General features: G+C 42.0%; 1 protein-coding gene across 2 annotated transcripts in view; it reads right to left on the bottom strand.

Annotated features, from left to right (window-relative positions):
* Window positions 1-9,252: 9,252 nt before the first annotated feature.
* TUBGCP2 (tubulin gamma complex component 2) overlaps window positions 9,253-15,387 on the bottom strand; it is a 70,234-nt gene continuing 64,099 nt past the window's right edge. For both annotated transcript variants that reach the window (XM_077454860.1, XM_077454859.1), the window contains exon 18: window positions 9,253-13,420. In XM_077454860.1, the coding sequence (XP_077310986.1) occupies window positions 13,330-13,420 (91 nt within the window). In that variant the 3' untranslated portion in view covers window positions 9,253-13,329. The remainder of the gene's footprint in view (window positions 13,421-15,387) is intronic.

The raw sequence follows: 15,387 nt of genomic DNA, 5'->3' as shown, positions 1-15,387 counted from the left end.
AATCAGGATGAGGACGTAAAACCACCTTATCCTTATGCATGATCAAATATTACTCTTTACAAGACAGAGCCGCTAGTTTCGAAACTCTTCTAGCAGAAGAAACAGCAACCAGAAAGATTATCTTTCAAGTCAAAAAAACCAAGGAGAATTTCTCGTAAAGGCTCAAACGGCTGATTCTGCAAAGCCGATAAGACCAAATTTAAATCCCATGGATTTAGAGGTGCCTTGATAGGGGGTTTAATCCGTATTACCCCCTGAAGAAAGCTACGCACACAGAGAGGGGGAAGGCTGAGATCTGGCCCTTGATAGTACAAGGCCAGCTTCATTTCTAATCCCATTTGCAGGAAATCAAAGGATCCTCCCTATGACATATCTCCTGGGGTGCCAATCCCTGGATCTACACCAAGAAACATATGCTTTCCAGACTCTATAGTAAATGATTCTGGAGGCCAGCTTCCTGGCATTAATCAAGGTGGACACTACCGAAGGAGACAACCCACAATCCTTTAGAATGTTGGTCTCAATAGCCAAACCGTTACATTTAAGGTAGGATGGAATACCGGACGATGTGCGAGATGGTCTGGTCATAATGGCAGAGTCCAAGAGACACCTACCACCATCTTTATGATCTTGGCAAACCAAGATCTTCTGGGCCACTAGAATTACCTCCTTCTTGTTCCTGCGAAGAAGACAGGGAAGTAGCAGAACTGGAGGAAACGCATAGATCAGTGAAAACTGATCCCATGTGAAGACTAATGCGTCTGTTCCGCATGCTAGCTGATCCCTCGTTCTCGACACAAAGTTGTCGACTTTGTTGTTGAATCTGGACTCGAACAGGTCCACGTCCGGAATACCCAATTTTTGACATATCGCTAGGAAGATGTCAGGGTGAAAAGACGATTCCCCCGGAAAAAAATGTTGGCGACTCAAGTAGTCCGCCTGACAATTCTCTATTCCTGGAATGAATATTGCCGATATGCAAGGAATGTTGTGTTCAGCCCAAGCTAGAACATTATTCACCTCTTTTTGGGCTGCACGACTTCTCGTGTTCCCCTGATGATTGATGTAAACCGCAGCCATGGCATTGTTGGACTGAATCCTGACAGGACAATCCCATAGTCTGATCGTCCAAAACTCTAGGGCCAGACGTACTGCCCGAATCTCCAAAATGTTGCTAGGCAAGGTCCTTTCTAACTTGGACCATCTCCCCTGGACAGAATCTTCTTCCAGGACTGCTCCCCAGCCTAGAAGGCTGGCATCTGTTGTCACCACTTTACAGGAAACTGGTAGAAAAGATTTTCCCTTTTGGAAGTTGCTGAATATCAACCACCAATTTAGGCTCTGACGTACATTGAGAGCCAAGCGTATTAGAAAATCCAAGGGCTGAATTTTTTTGTTCCAGGCCGACAGGATGGTGCTTTGAAGCAGTCTTGAGTGAAACTGCGCATAAGGGACGGTCTCAAAGGAGGCCACCATTTTCCCCCAACAATCTCATGCACAGTTGATTGGAAGTATTTTTCTTTGCTTTGATAAGTTGAATTAGTCCTATAATGGAACTGATTCTTGCCTGGGGTAAGAATACCTTCTTCCGTATGGTATCTATGACCAGCCCCAGGTACTGTAATCTCCTTGATGGTTTTAGGGATTTTTCTAGGTTGAGTATCCAACCTAGAGATTCCAGGTAGTTTACAGCTGTGACCAGACTCTGGTTTAGACCTGAGACTGAATGATTTATTAAAAGTAGATTGTCAAAATAGGCTAGGACCGTTATGCCTTGAGCCCTTAATCTGGCTAAGGGAGGTGTCAGAATCTTTGCGAACACCCGTGGTGCTGTGGCTAGACCGAATGGCAGGGCCACAAACTGAAAAAGAAGATTTTCTATTTCGAATCACAGAAATTTCTGGTGAGCGGGAAATATTGGCATGTGGAGATATGCATCCTTGATATCGATTGAAGCCAAAAACTCCCCTCCTTGCAGGATGGACACAACCCATTGGATTGACTCCATGCGAAAGGATCGGATGTTTAAGTGCTGATTCAGATCTTTGAGATCTAGAATGGGTCTTACCTCTCCGTTTGGTTTTGGAACCGTCAAAAGGTTTGAAAAAAACCTGTGCCCTGTTCCACTAAGGGAACCTCCGATATCACCAACTGGGATAATAAATGATCCAGATCTAGAAAGAGAGACTTCTTTTTCTCTGGATCCTTGGGAACATTTGACCTTATAAAATGAGGAGACAGAAACTCTAAGAACTCTAGTTTGTAACCTAGAGGAACTGCAGAGGCCACCCATCTGTCTTGACATTGTTCTTGCCAGATCTTTGAGAATTGCAGGAGCCTTCCCCCCACCCAAGCGAGCGGGGGTGCCCCTTCATAAGGAGGCTTTAGCATTCTGCTTTGTGGGCTTTCTGCCCCAAGATCTCTTCTGACCCTGGTGCTGCCCTTGGGGTCTTCCCCTGCACCTGACGGTTTCTGTCAAGACTGCCTAGAGGCTGATGCCTCTGGCACAGGTGAGGAGCATGCTTAAAGAAGAAATGTTTGAACTTCTTTTTTACTGGTAAAAGAGAGCTTTTCCCATTAGAGATCCTTTGGATGTATTTATCCAGACCGTCTCCAAATAGCTGTTCATCATGAAAGGGGAAAGCTTTTTACACAGTGCTTCGGCTGACCAATTTTTTCAGTCATAGAACTCTGCGAGAATGCACTAGTCCAAGCATAAGCCGTGAGGCTTGAATAATAGAATCTTTCATAGCATCTACTGATACACCAGCCCACTGCTGGGCCTGCTGATCAGGCACACTTTTAAGTATCTCCACAAACTGCCCCTTAATGGAGTGAGATACACCAATTCCCGCAACAACCGGCAGTGCTACTGAACTTGCTAAAGACATATTGCTTTTAGAAAGAAGTTCCAACTTTTTATCTGTTGGATCCTTTAACATCAGCACATTTTCCACCGGACATGTGAGATGCTTGTTCACGGAGGCGATTGCAGCATCAATTGCTGGAACCCCCATTTTTTTTATAGAAATCCTCTTCCATAAGATAAATTGTGGAGAATTTCTTAGGAGGATAATATTGTTTATCCTGATGTTCCCATTCAGAATACATAAGCTTTTTTAGCCATGTATGAATAGGAAAAGCATCCCCAGATGGGGGAGGATTTAATGATCCCAAATTAGAGGTGGGTTACTCAAGAACCTGTGCTGCAGGCAGCAAAAAGTTTGAGCAAACCAATTTAGTAAGAAAGTGCACAAGCAACCTGTCTTGTGATACTACACCTTCTACATTAGGATCCTCGGAAGAGGATAAATAAGTATCTTCCAAATCTTTGGGAAGATCTACCTGATCCCCAGCCTCCTGCACCTCAATAAAAGAGGGTCCTGAGCACTAGATGGGGATCTGCTATGTTTGGCCCCACCATGGAGAGATATCATAGCATCAATCTTCTTTTCCAAATTACAAATGGTAGAAGAAAAAAAAAACATCTTGTGTGATATACAGGGACTGAAGTGTCTAGTGCAGCTGCAACAACAGTTTCCCCTGACGGCTCAATCTGACCAGCCGCATCACTCTCAGAGGAGGGTGACATTTTTTTGGAAATGGATTTAGTTTGTTGTGAAACCATTGACCCTTTAGAACCCTTAGAGGAGTTCCTGGTCCCTTTACCAATCATAGCCTGAAGCACAAAGCAGATGCACTACCAGCAAAAGAATGTACACTGCTAGGTTATAGTCCAGCGCAATAAGCTGCTATTAATACCTAGCCTGGTAAAGTATAATGTTTCAAAGGGAATGCCTGTGTCACCAAATATGAAGCAAGCCAACTCCCTGCTCACGTGTCCCTCCACAGCCAGCAGCAGCTACACACACAGTGCCTTAACAACTTCTTCCACATGTGGCCGGCGTCTGACGCTGTTAGCCACGCCCCCCACGCTAATTGCAGCCCCCCTTTGGGCTTCAGGTGCCTTACGAACAGCTGATATGGCGACGGGGGGGGGGGGGGGGAGTAAATCTAAAAATGTCTTTTGGCATACAAGTGGGGAAAAAAAAGAATATTGGGGGTGTAGGAGAACCAGACCCCCCTTTCTTACCAGAGGAGAGGAGAAATAAAGGCTTCTGACACACTGCTGTTTCCAGCATCAGGCGGTGAGTGCTCAATACAGTCCCCAGTGGTGACACACAGGCATGATAACATTATAATAACATTATACCTGCAGGGTTATCGGAGATAAACCCAATCTTCACGATGGGCTCTGAAACCTTCAGGAATAGGGGAACCTAGAGGTTACCCACAATCCTGGACCTGCAACAGCACCCTGCCAGTAAAACTTTATGGCCGTACTACCAAAAAGTACTGGATCCCAGGGTCCAGCTCTTTAAAAAGAGAAGCATTCGCAAGCAAAACCTTGTTTCTTTGGACACGAGGCCCGGGTACCATTCCTTTAGCCCATGAAAGGACATCTGAACAGATCCGGTCAGCATGGCTAGCCCCAGCAAGGATTGCTTCCAGTGGAGCTCAACACAGCACATCTTTATTCGTGACCAACACCTTAGACAATGGCAAAAAACTGAGGACTCCCAGTAGTAGGAGGGGTTATATAGGGAGTACACTTCTTGCCTTAGGGCGTGCCAGTGTCCATCACCTATCAGTGGCCCTATAACCCACATAGTAAGTACTATGGCTCTGTGTCCCCTGATGTAATAAAAGAAAATAGGATTTTTATAACAGCATACCTGTAAAATCCTTTTCTTTTGAAGTACATCACAGGACACAGAGCCATAGTACTTACTATGTGGGTTATAGTTCACCTTCAGGTGCTGGACACTGGCATACCATAAACAGGAAGTTGCCTCCCTGTATAACCCCTCCCATACCAGAAGCATGTAGCAAAGCAATGCACGTGTATACTAGAAAGAGGGGCGGGACCTCTGTGACACGTGATGTACTTCGAAAGAAAAGGATTTTATGGGTAAGCTGTTATGAAAATCCTATTTTCTTTAATTGTACATCACAGGACACAGAGACATAGTAATTACTATGTGGGATGTCCCAGAGCAATGCCAACTGAGGGGAGGGAGAGACAACAAAAGTAGGGCACCATGAGATCAGGGGACTTATACTGCTGTCTGCAGTACACTGCGCCCAAAGGCGACATCCTTATGTCTTTTTACATCCACCTGATTGAATCTGGTAAATGCATGGACTAAAGACCAAGTTGCGGCCTTTCAGATTTGAGCCATGGAGGCTTGGTGATGCACTGCCTACAAAGCACTAACAGCCCTAGAGGAGTGCGTTTTGATTTGAGAGGGTAGAAACTACCTCTTTAAACCATAAGTTAGAACGATTACTTGTCGAATCCATTTAGAATAGTAGATTTCCACGCTGCCTGTCCTCTTTTAGGACCTTCAGGCAATACAAACAAAACATCAGTTTTCCGAATCTGAGCAGTCGTCTTTAAGTAGACTACTCTCACCACATCAAAAGAATGTAGTGATTTTCCATCCATAGAACAGGGTTCTGGAAAAAATAAACATAGAACAATATCCTGGTTTAGATAAAAACCTGATACTACCTTCAGAAAAAAGTTAGGATGAGGACGCAATACTACCTTATCCTTTTGAACAATAATATGGCTCTTTACAAGAAAAAGCAGCCAATTCTGCTACCCTTCTAGCAGCAGATATGATTACCAGAAAGAATAGGTTCCTTGTCAAAAGAGGACCAAGGGAATATGTCGTATCGGTCCAAAAATAGGCTGCTTTGTACTGCCGCCAAAAACTAAATTCAAGTCCCAAGGGTTCAGCAGTGACCGGGGATTAAGCTGTGTTGCCCCCTGAATAAAGGTACAAATCAAAGAAAGCGAAGCAAGTGGTCGTTGAAATAATACTGATAAGGTCGAGACCTGTCCTTAGAAAGCACTCAAGGCCACCTTTAGTTCTCACCCCATCTGCAGAAAGTCAAGGATTCTACCTTTGACCCATTTCCTGGGGTGCAACCCCTGGTTTCACACCAGGAGACATGCTTCCCAGACTCCATAATATAGAATTATGAAGGCCGGCTCCCCTGCATTAACCAAGATAGAAACCACTGAACCTGACAGCCCACGTTTCTTCAGAGTGTGGATCTCAATAGCCAAACCGTTAAATTTAGCGTTTGTAAAGTAGGAAGGAATACCGGACCTTGCGAAAGAAGGTCTGGCTGTGGCGGTAGGGTCCATGGATCCCCCACTGTCATCTTTACAATCCCTGCATACCAAGAATCACTGACTTTCGATCCTGCTTGATCCTGTGAAGAAGTCGTGGACACAGGCAGAATAGGAGGGAATGCATAAATCATTCTCTGGCATTCACAGAGGAGATCTTTCTCCTCTGTGTTCCTGTTTATGAAGCAGAGTAGATCGCTTCCCCTTTGGAGGAATGAAGCGATCTACAAACGCTTCGAACTGTGGAGAATGGCCCCTGATACTGGAATCTCGTGAGACTTTACGAGATTACAGTATCAGAAATTCACCGAAACACCAAGATGATGTAAGTTTATTAAGCAGTGATAAATTATCACCACTCAATACACTGATGGCGTGGTTAATGTTAAAAAAAATATATATATATATATATATACATACATACATGCACACATAAATATGACAGGGGGACATGGTTAGTGTTGGGGGTCTGAAGGAGGTATAAGGAAGTTAAAAATCTTCCTCTTTCCCCCTCAGATGCCCCAAGCTTCTCTCGTCACTCCCCGATTCACCACGCCATCAGAGCTGGTGAATCGGGGAATGTGAATTCTGACACAGATCGCCAGTGAAGCGGTGAGATCGCAGCTTCATAAACTGGCCGTTACTGTGTCAGTCAATGAGGATTCTCAGTATGCAGAAGATCATCGGCGGGAATCTCTGTTTCATAAACCATTTATGGACTGTGATCAGCGGAGATCTGGAAGAAAACCTGCCGCATTTTGACCCACACTGGGATGCGATTAAAGTCGCTAAAAATTTTTTTTTAAAACCTATCGTGGCTGAGGGAAAAACAATTTTTTTTTAGTAAAATAAACAGGGGCTGCAGTGTTTAAAACAGTTGCAAAAATGTCATGGCCCCGATGCTCACTCTGACCAGCCACTCCCTCTCAGGGGAGGATGCCATTTGTAGAGATGAGTAGGTTTTTCCAGAGCTTGAGGGAGACCCTTTTAGCTCTTTTTTTTTGTGTGTTTCAATCCCCCCTTCTGACCTTAGCCCGAGCAGAGGTACTATCAGGAGAAATCGCATCTACTGCTTGAGCAATAGTCCAGCCACTGCCGCTGCTATTAATACTCGGCCTGATGCAAATAGTAAATGTGTCAAATAGGAAATGCCTGCGTCACCAAAACCTTTCATGCTCCTCTTTACTCTTATGTCTCTCCGACAATTTTGCAGCCAGCACAAATGGAGTTGTTTTTTAAAACACACTCCCGCATTGGAGAATGCCAACACCACGCTCAGCTCTGCCCCTACCTCGCATCGCCACTCCCTTCTTTCTCTTTAAAAAAAAAAGTTTTCCTGCGTAAGCACAGGCCTCGATCTGACGGGGCCGGCTTGTGAGTGAGGGAGGGATGGCGTGGAGGAGACCTGGAAGCTGTCGCCGAGTAGGGGCGGTGAAAGAAAATGGCATTGCGATAGTTTTTCATTCTCCCTTATACTCAGGCTCATGAAGAGGGGAAGAGTTCAGCCCAGGTGGGGGTGTCTGGAAGAAGCAAAACCCCCCAAACTTACCGGAGGTCTGCCTGCTAGCCGGAGGAAAAGAAGTCTGCTGCTTCTGTGACACAGCATTATCTCTGAGTAAAGCACGAGAAGGTACGTGCTCCATACAGCCCCCAGTGGTAACACTTAGGCATGACAACATTTACTTTAAAGGAGACATTTCATAACAAAATTTAAAAATTCCTTAGAAAACTCCACTTACCTTTCCCACCGCAGGGTTTTCTGTGGTAAAACCAACAGACCCAATCTTCACCCTTAACAATGGGTTCCTTTAACAAACAAAGAGGAACCAGGGACCCTCGGGGAACCCACAATCCTGGACCTGTAATAGCACCCCACCAGTAAAACTTTATGGCCTTTATACCAAAAGCACTGGATCCGGGGTCCAGCTCTCTAAAAAACAAAAACAAAAAAAAAGCATTTACAAGCAAAACCTAATTTCTTCAGATACGAGGCCCAGGTACCATTCAATGTGGCCTAAAAGACACTTTGAATGGATCTGGCTGCATAGCTAACCCCAGCAAGGATTGCTCCAGTGGAGCTCAGCACATCTTCACTCGTGACCAACACCTTAGACACTGGTGAAAAAATTAGATACTCCTGGTATGGGAGGGGATATATAGGGAGGCAACTTCCTGTTCAGGTTGTGCCAGTGTTCAGCACCTGAAGGTGGACCATAAGCCACATAGTAATTACTATGGCTCTGTGTCCCGTGATGTATGATTAAAAAAAATATAATAAAATATTTACAAAAATGTGAGGGGGTGTGTGCTCACTTCTGTGAGATACTGTATATTATATATATATATATATATATATATATATATATATATATATATATAATTTTTTTTTTTTTAATGATCTTTATCCTGGTGATCAAAGGATGGAAAATCACACATTTTCCCCAGGACCAGTTGAAGAGAAATGTAGAGGATGAAGGAATTTTTTTTTCCCCCAAAACTGGGCTTCAAATAATATGTGAACCTTCACCTTGTAAAACAACCCCATTCATTTTAAAGTAGAGATGAAAGACAAAACATTTGTTTATACATATACTGTAAAAACATTATAAACACCACCTGTTTTTCCCTTCATTACAGTATAAGTGATCACATACTCTGAGCTGCATAAGGAGCTCAGAGAGCTGGGGGAGAAGAAACAGCAGAACATTGATCTTAACAGTGAATGGCTGTGAAGGAGGGTTGTGCATCAGCACAAGTATGATTACTAGAGGAGAGCACACCAAGGTTTCAGCACAGCCAGAAAACGGACCACACTGTGCTCTCCTGCCTCCTGTGGTCAGTTTTTAATAGGAAAGCAGAGGGATTGGCAGGAGCACCAGGTATTTCACACAAAGGAAGCAATGCCATGAGAACAGGATACTTTTTCATACAAATGCATGGCACATATCAGGAATATGAAATGTTGGGTTTACTTATTCTTAAATTGTTTTTCATTGCCATGTTTGGATGTAGCTAAAATGATTTTCAATCATCTACTGACAGTAACATTAGTGAAAACGGCAGTTTATTTTATTTGATAGTTAATGTAAACACAGCTCAAACAGCAGTGCGACAATATAAAAATAGGTCAGATTCATTGCACATTACATGACTTATTTTAGTTAAGCTTTGCATAAAAGTATAAATTAGAAATATTGCCATCTCATACACAAACGGTGATAACCATAATAAATGTGTATAACGTAAAAGACACCAAATGGCAGGTAAAAAAGATGGACAGGAAGTGTGTCTGTACTGCTTATAGCAACGATATTGCCTGCTTGGGAAATTACACAATGTCCAAATCAATTCTCAGCAGTTTCTATGTCAGTGTCCAATAAAGTTTGAATCTTACTGTGGGCATACAGTGCAGGATTTCCACACTTATAGCAAAGATAGATTGTGCTTTCTGTCACTCGGAAAGGAATATGCTTCTAATGATTTTGAAGTGTCTCATAGTGGGTGTATGTATATGTATACACACACATAGATCATCAGTATATTATTTGTTTTACCACTGACCCCAAATGAAGATCTAATGATCCCTGCCTCCTCTCAATTTATGTTGATTTCCATGATTTACAGTGCCTTGCAAAAGTATTCACCCCCTTGGCTTTTTACCTATTTTGCAACATTACAGCCTATTTAGATCAATGTTTTTTTAATCTGAATTATATGTGATTGATCAGAACACAATAGTCTAAGTTAGTGAAGTAAAATTTGAAAAATATATACATAAAACTATGTTTCATAAATAAAAAACTGATAATTGGCATGTGCATATGTATTCACCCCTTTGGTATGAAGCCCATAAAAAGCTCTGGTGCAACTGATTAACTTCAGAAGTCACATTAGTGAAATGATGTCCATCTGTGTGCAATCTACGTGTCACATGATCTGTCATTACATATACACACCTTTTTTGAAAGGCCCCAGAAGCTGCAAGACCTAAGCAAGAGGCACCACTAACCAAACACTGCCATGAAGACCAAGGAACTCTCCAAACAAGCAAGGGACAATGTTGTTGAGAAATACAAGTCAGGGTTAGGTTATAAAAAAATATCCAAATATTTGATGATCCCTAGCAGCACCATCAAATCTATCATAACCAAATGGAAAGAACATGGCACAACAGCAAACCTGCCAGTAGATGGACACGCACCAAAACTCAGGGACCGGGCAAGGAGGGCATTAATCAGAGAGGCAGCACAGAGACATAAGGTAACCCTGGAGGAGCTGCAGAGTTCCACAGCAGAGGCTGGAGTATCTGTACATAGGACAATAAGCCGTATGCTCCATAGAGTTGGGCTTTATGGCAGAGTGGCCAGAAGAAAGCCATTACTTTCAGCAAAAAACAAAATGGCACGTTTTGAGTTTGCGAAAAGGCTTGTGGGAGACTCTTAAAATGTATGGAGGAAGGTGCTCTGGTCTGATGAGACTAAAATTTTACTTTTTGGCCATCAAAGAAAACGCTATGTCTGGCGCAAATCTAACACATCACATCGCCCAAAGAACACCATCCATGGTGATGGCAGCATCATACTGTGGGGATATTTTTAAGCAGTCGGGACTGGTCAGAGTTGAGGGAAAGATGGATGGTGCTAAATTACAGGGATATTCTTGAGCAAAACCTGCACTGCTCTGTGTGTGATTTGAGGCTAGGACAGAGATTCACCTTCCAGCAGGATAATTACCCCAAACACACTGCTAAAGCAACACTTGAATGGTTTAAGGGGAAACATGTACATGCGTTGGAATGGCCTTGTCAAAGCTCTGACCTCAATCCCATAGAAAATCTGTGGTCAGACTTATTGCTGTTCACAAGCACAAATCATCCAACTTGAAGGAGTAGCAGCAGTTTTGCAAGGAGGAATGGGCAAAAATCCCAGCGGTAAGATGTGGCAAGCTCATAGAGACTTACCCAAATCGACTTGGAGCTGCGATAGCCGCAAAAGGTGGCTCTACAAAGTATTGACTTTAGGGGGGTGAATAGTTATGCACATTGACTTTTTCTGTTATTTTGTCCTATTTGTTGTTTGCTTCACAATTAAAACAAACAAAAAATCTTCAAAGTTGTGGGAAGGTTCTGTAAATTAAATGATACAAATCCTCAAACAATCCATGTTAATTCCAGGCTGTGAGGCAACAAAACACGAAAAATGTCAAGAGGGGTGAATACTTTTGCAAGGCACTGTATATTAATTCCAGCATATCAAGATACTAAGGCCAAGTTGCTAAAAATATTGCTCTCTTTCATATTATGCACTGCAAATTTTTTTAAAACAAACTTAAAAAAAAAGCAAGAAAAAAAAAAAAAGCATTGCCTTTACAACCCTTGATAGAGAGAATTACACAAAGAACCCCAACCCCTTCTCCCAGAAAATATATATTTCTGCTACAGTGCAGCTTGTTGGCTAAATCTGAAATTGCTCCTACTCCAGCTAAACTCAATAAGGCTTCCATTAGTGTTTTATGTCCTAAAGATACAAAAGGGGCAATGACATATGGACAATCAAACAAGCTGCGCTTTAACAGAAATGTTTACAACACGATCACATAACCCACACTCCCAATCATGGATGAAAGAGTGTGGTGGAACTAGCTTACTCCCATTGCTCTTTTAACATTGCCCAAACTTGAATCTGTCCATTTTATGAAAGAGAAAAAAAAAGGGAAGGATGAGCAGGATCCATCAGCTCCTTAAAATTTGAATAAAGTGGACCTCTGCATGTATACATTCTTGATGATCCACAATATTCAGCAACAATATACATTATAAAAAAGAAACCTCTAACTTTTCTCATTACAAAGCAGTCCCTGAGCTCCAGTCTAGTTAATTCCCAAGGCTGAGAAGATACCACCAGTCTGCAGCAGCCAGGGGGAAGCATTTCATCAGTCTTTTCAATCCCAGCAAACACACAGCAACATTACAATTTTGTAGAAGGTAACTAAAAGGCTTCAGTAGGGGGCCGATCTGTCAGATGTGTGTGAACACAGCCAAGAACTACTCAGGGCACAAGGATTTATATGATTGCGTTATCCCAAAAAGTGAGCATCTCAGGGTTCAGGAAGTACTGCAGATCCTCAATCTGGATAATGTCTCAAAGATGGCACCTATCCTACTGGTCAGAAAACGTAGACATAGTAAGGAGAATCAATGTTATAGATGTGAGAGATAATAATAAATACAAGTAGGAGTTGTATATATCTTGCAAGTTATATGTATTTAAAATATATCTGATGCTAGGTCCACTTTAAGAAAAGTACTCTGTAAAAAAAAGTACCTCCTATAGTAGTAACTCAGCTGCTGTCTTTAAAGCTGAACTCTGGACACATTTTTTCCCCATGCAGTAGGGCTGTGCCTGCATTGCATGGGTTAACTGCTGTTTTTTTTTTTCTAAGGGAGAGGAAAGCCAAGGTATGCTTATCTAATCCTTCAATCTTCTCAGCTCAAAACAAGTCTGGCACCCCCGCATTCCAGCGGTCTTGAATAATGCCCTGTTCTTGGTGTCATCATCCCCAGAGCAGGATCCAAAGATCAGGAAAAGTCCACTGCTGGACCGTGGGGGAGTGCAGTTTTTCAGAGGATGGAAGGATGGAGAAAGCATAAGATTTTCTGCTCACCCCAGGTAAAAAAAAAAAAAGAAGTTGACCCATAGAGTTCAGGCACAGCCCCACTGTATGGTTAAAAAAATAAAAAAAATTGCCCGGGGATGGGCTTTAAGGAATAATGATACATACATGAGTTGTAACATGACAAAGCTGTGTCTTAGTAAAATGTAGGAACAGGATTCAAATTGGTTGTCAAACTGAGAAGTAATACTTGTAGAGATACCAATGGTGGCAAGATGTTCTGCAGTTTGGAAAATAAATTTTTTATGATATAATCCTCAAAAGAACAGTCAATTGGACAACTGGTTAGTTAGAAAATAATGATTTCATTTCAGCATCACCAAATTACTGTGACTGTACAGAAGTGAAAATCTATGAGTAATGGGTGTGTACAGGGAAGGAAGTTTCAGCATAGCTTCCAAAGGCTGGTCATGGTTTTGGAAAAGGCTGGGTCACTGTGTAGCCACAGGCTGTCATATGGGTCCTGCCTGTGAAGGTGTTTTTTGGCTTCTCTCTGCGGACAGTCTCTTCAAACGTTCTGTATAGAAACCATTGAAGTCCAACCTGTGAAATAAAGAAGGCATTACAATCCAGTCATCTAGGCAACATTGCTTATATCATATCGAATTGTCAGTAATGCATGTTCCTTCACCAATATGTTATGGCATAATTATAAAAATTTAGAGAAAAGATGTGAATTTGTAGGGTAAAAAAAGTATTTATACCCCTTGAAATTTTCCACATTTTGTCATGTTACAACCAAAAACGTAAATGTATTTTATTGGGATAGACCAACACAAAGTGGCACATAATTGTGAAGTGGTAGGAAAATGATAACTGGTCTTCAATTTTTTTTACAAATAAATATCTGAGAAGTGTGGCATGCATTTGTATTCAGCCCCTTTTACTCTGATACCTCTAACTAAAATCTAGTGGAACCAATTGACTTCAGAAGTCTCCTAATTAGTTAATACCACTTGTGTGTAATTTAATCCCAGTATAAATACAGCTATTCTGTGAAGCCATCATAAAGCCCAAAGGAACACACCAGACAGGTCAGGGAGAAAGTTGTGGACAAGTTTAAAAGCTGTGTTAGGTAAAAAAAAAAATCCCATGCTTTGAAAATCTCACGGAGCACTGTTCAATCCATCATCCGAAAATGGAAAGCATATAACACAGCTGCAAACCTACCAAGACATGACTGTTCATCTAAACTGACAGGTTGGGCAAGACAGCATTAATCAGAGAAGCGGCCAAGAGGCCCATGGTAATTCTGGAGGAGCTGCAGAGAGCCACAGGTCAGGTGGGAGAATCTGTCCACAAGACAACTATTAGTCGTGCATTCCACAAATCTTGCCTTGATGGAAGAGTGGCAAAAAGAAAGCCATTGTTGAAAGAAAGTCATAGGAAGTCTCGTTTGCAGTTTGCGAGAAGCCATGTGGGGGACACAGCAAACATGTGGAAGAAGGTGCTCTGATCAGACAAGACCAAAATTTTACTTTTTGGTCTAAAATCAAAACGCTATGTGTGGGGGGAAAACTAACACTGCACATCACCCTGAACACACCATCCCCACTGTAAAACATGGTGGTGGCAGCATCATGTTGTGGGGATGCTTTTCTTCAGCAGGGACAGGAAAGCTGGTCAGAATTGATGGGAAGATGGATGGAGCCAAATACAGGGCAATCTTAGAAGAAAACCTGTTTGAGTCCACAAAAGGTTTTGACTTAGAGACTGGGGAGAAAGTTCAACTTCCAGCAGGATAACGACCCTAAACATACAGCCAGAGCTACAATGGAATGGTTTAGATCAAAGCATATTCATGTGTTAGAATACTCAGTCAAAGTCCAGACCTAAATCCAATTGAGAATCAGTGGCAAGACTTGAAAATTGCCATTCATGGACGCTCTCCATCAAATCTGACAGAGCTTGAGCTATTTTGCAAAGAAAAATGGGCAAAAATGTCACTCTCTAGATGTTAAAAGCTGGTAGAGACATGCCAACAAGACTTTCAGCTGTAATTGCAGCCAAAGGTGGTTCAAAAAGTATTGACTCGGGGGGGTTGAATACAAATGCACACTACACTTTTCAGAAATGTATTTGAAAAAAAAAAAACATTTATCATTTTCCTTCCACTTCGCATTGGCCTATTACATAAAATTCCAATAAAATATTGTTTTTGGTTGCAACATGACAAAATGTGGAAGATTTCAAGGGGTATGAATACTTTTTAAGGCACTGTACACCATTATCCTTAAGTCTCTTTTATACCGATCTAATAAAGAAGTCCCACAAAAAAATTTATGCCGAAGAAATCCACCTCCGTTTTGGCCAGGATGTAAAACGGATAAAACCACCTGTCATTTTTTTTATTGCTGCTTTTGTCCTTGATAGTTAAATTTGCTGTACTTTCTTGTCTTTGTAATCATTGCTTTTGGGACAAAAGGATGAGGTGAAAGTTGCAGGATTAGAAACAAACAAAAGAAAATTCCTAATGAAGGTTCTATCACTTTCCTAGTCTGATAAAAATA

This window comes from Lithobates pipiens, unplaced genomic scaffold (assembly GCF_037356315.1).
Source record: "Lithobates pipiens isolate NorthernLeopardFrog02 unplaced genomic scaffold, aLitPip1_a1.2 Scaffold_25, whole genome shotgun sequence".
Taxonomy (NCBI): Eukaryota; Metazoa; Chordata; class Amphibia; order Anura; family Ranidae; genus Lithobates; species Lithobates pipiens.
This window is presented reverse-complemented; position numbering and strand designations above follow the sequence as displayed.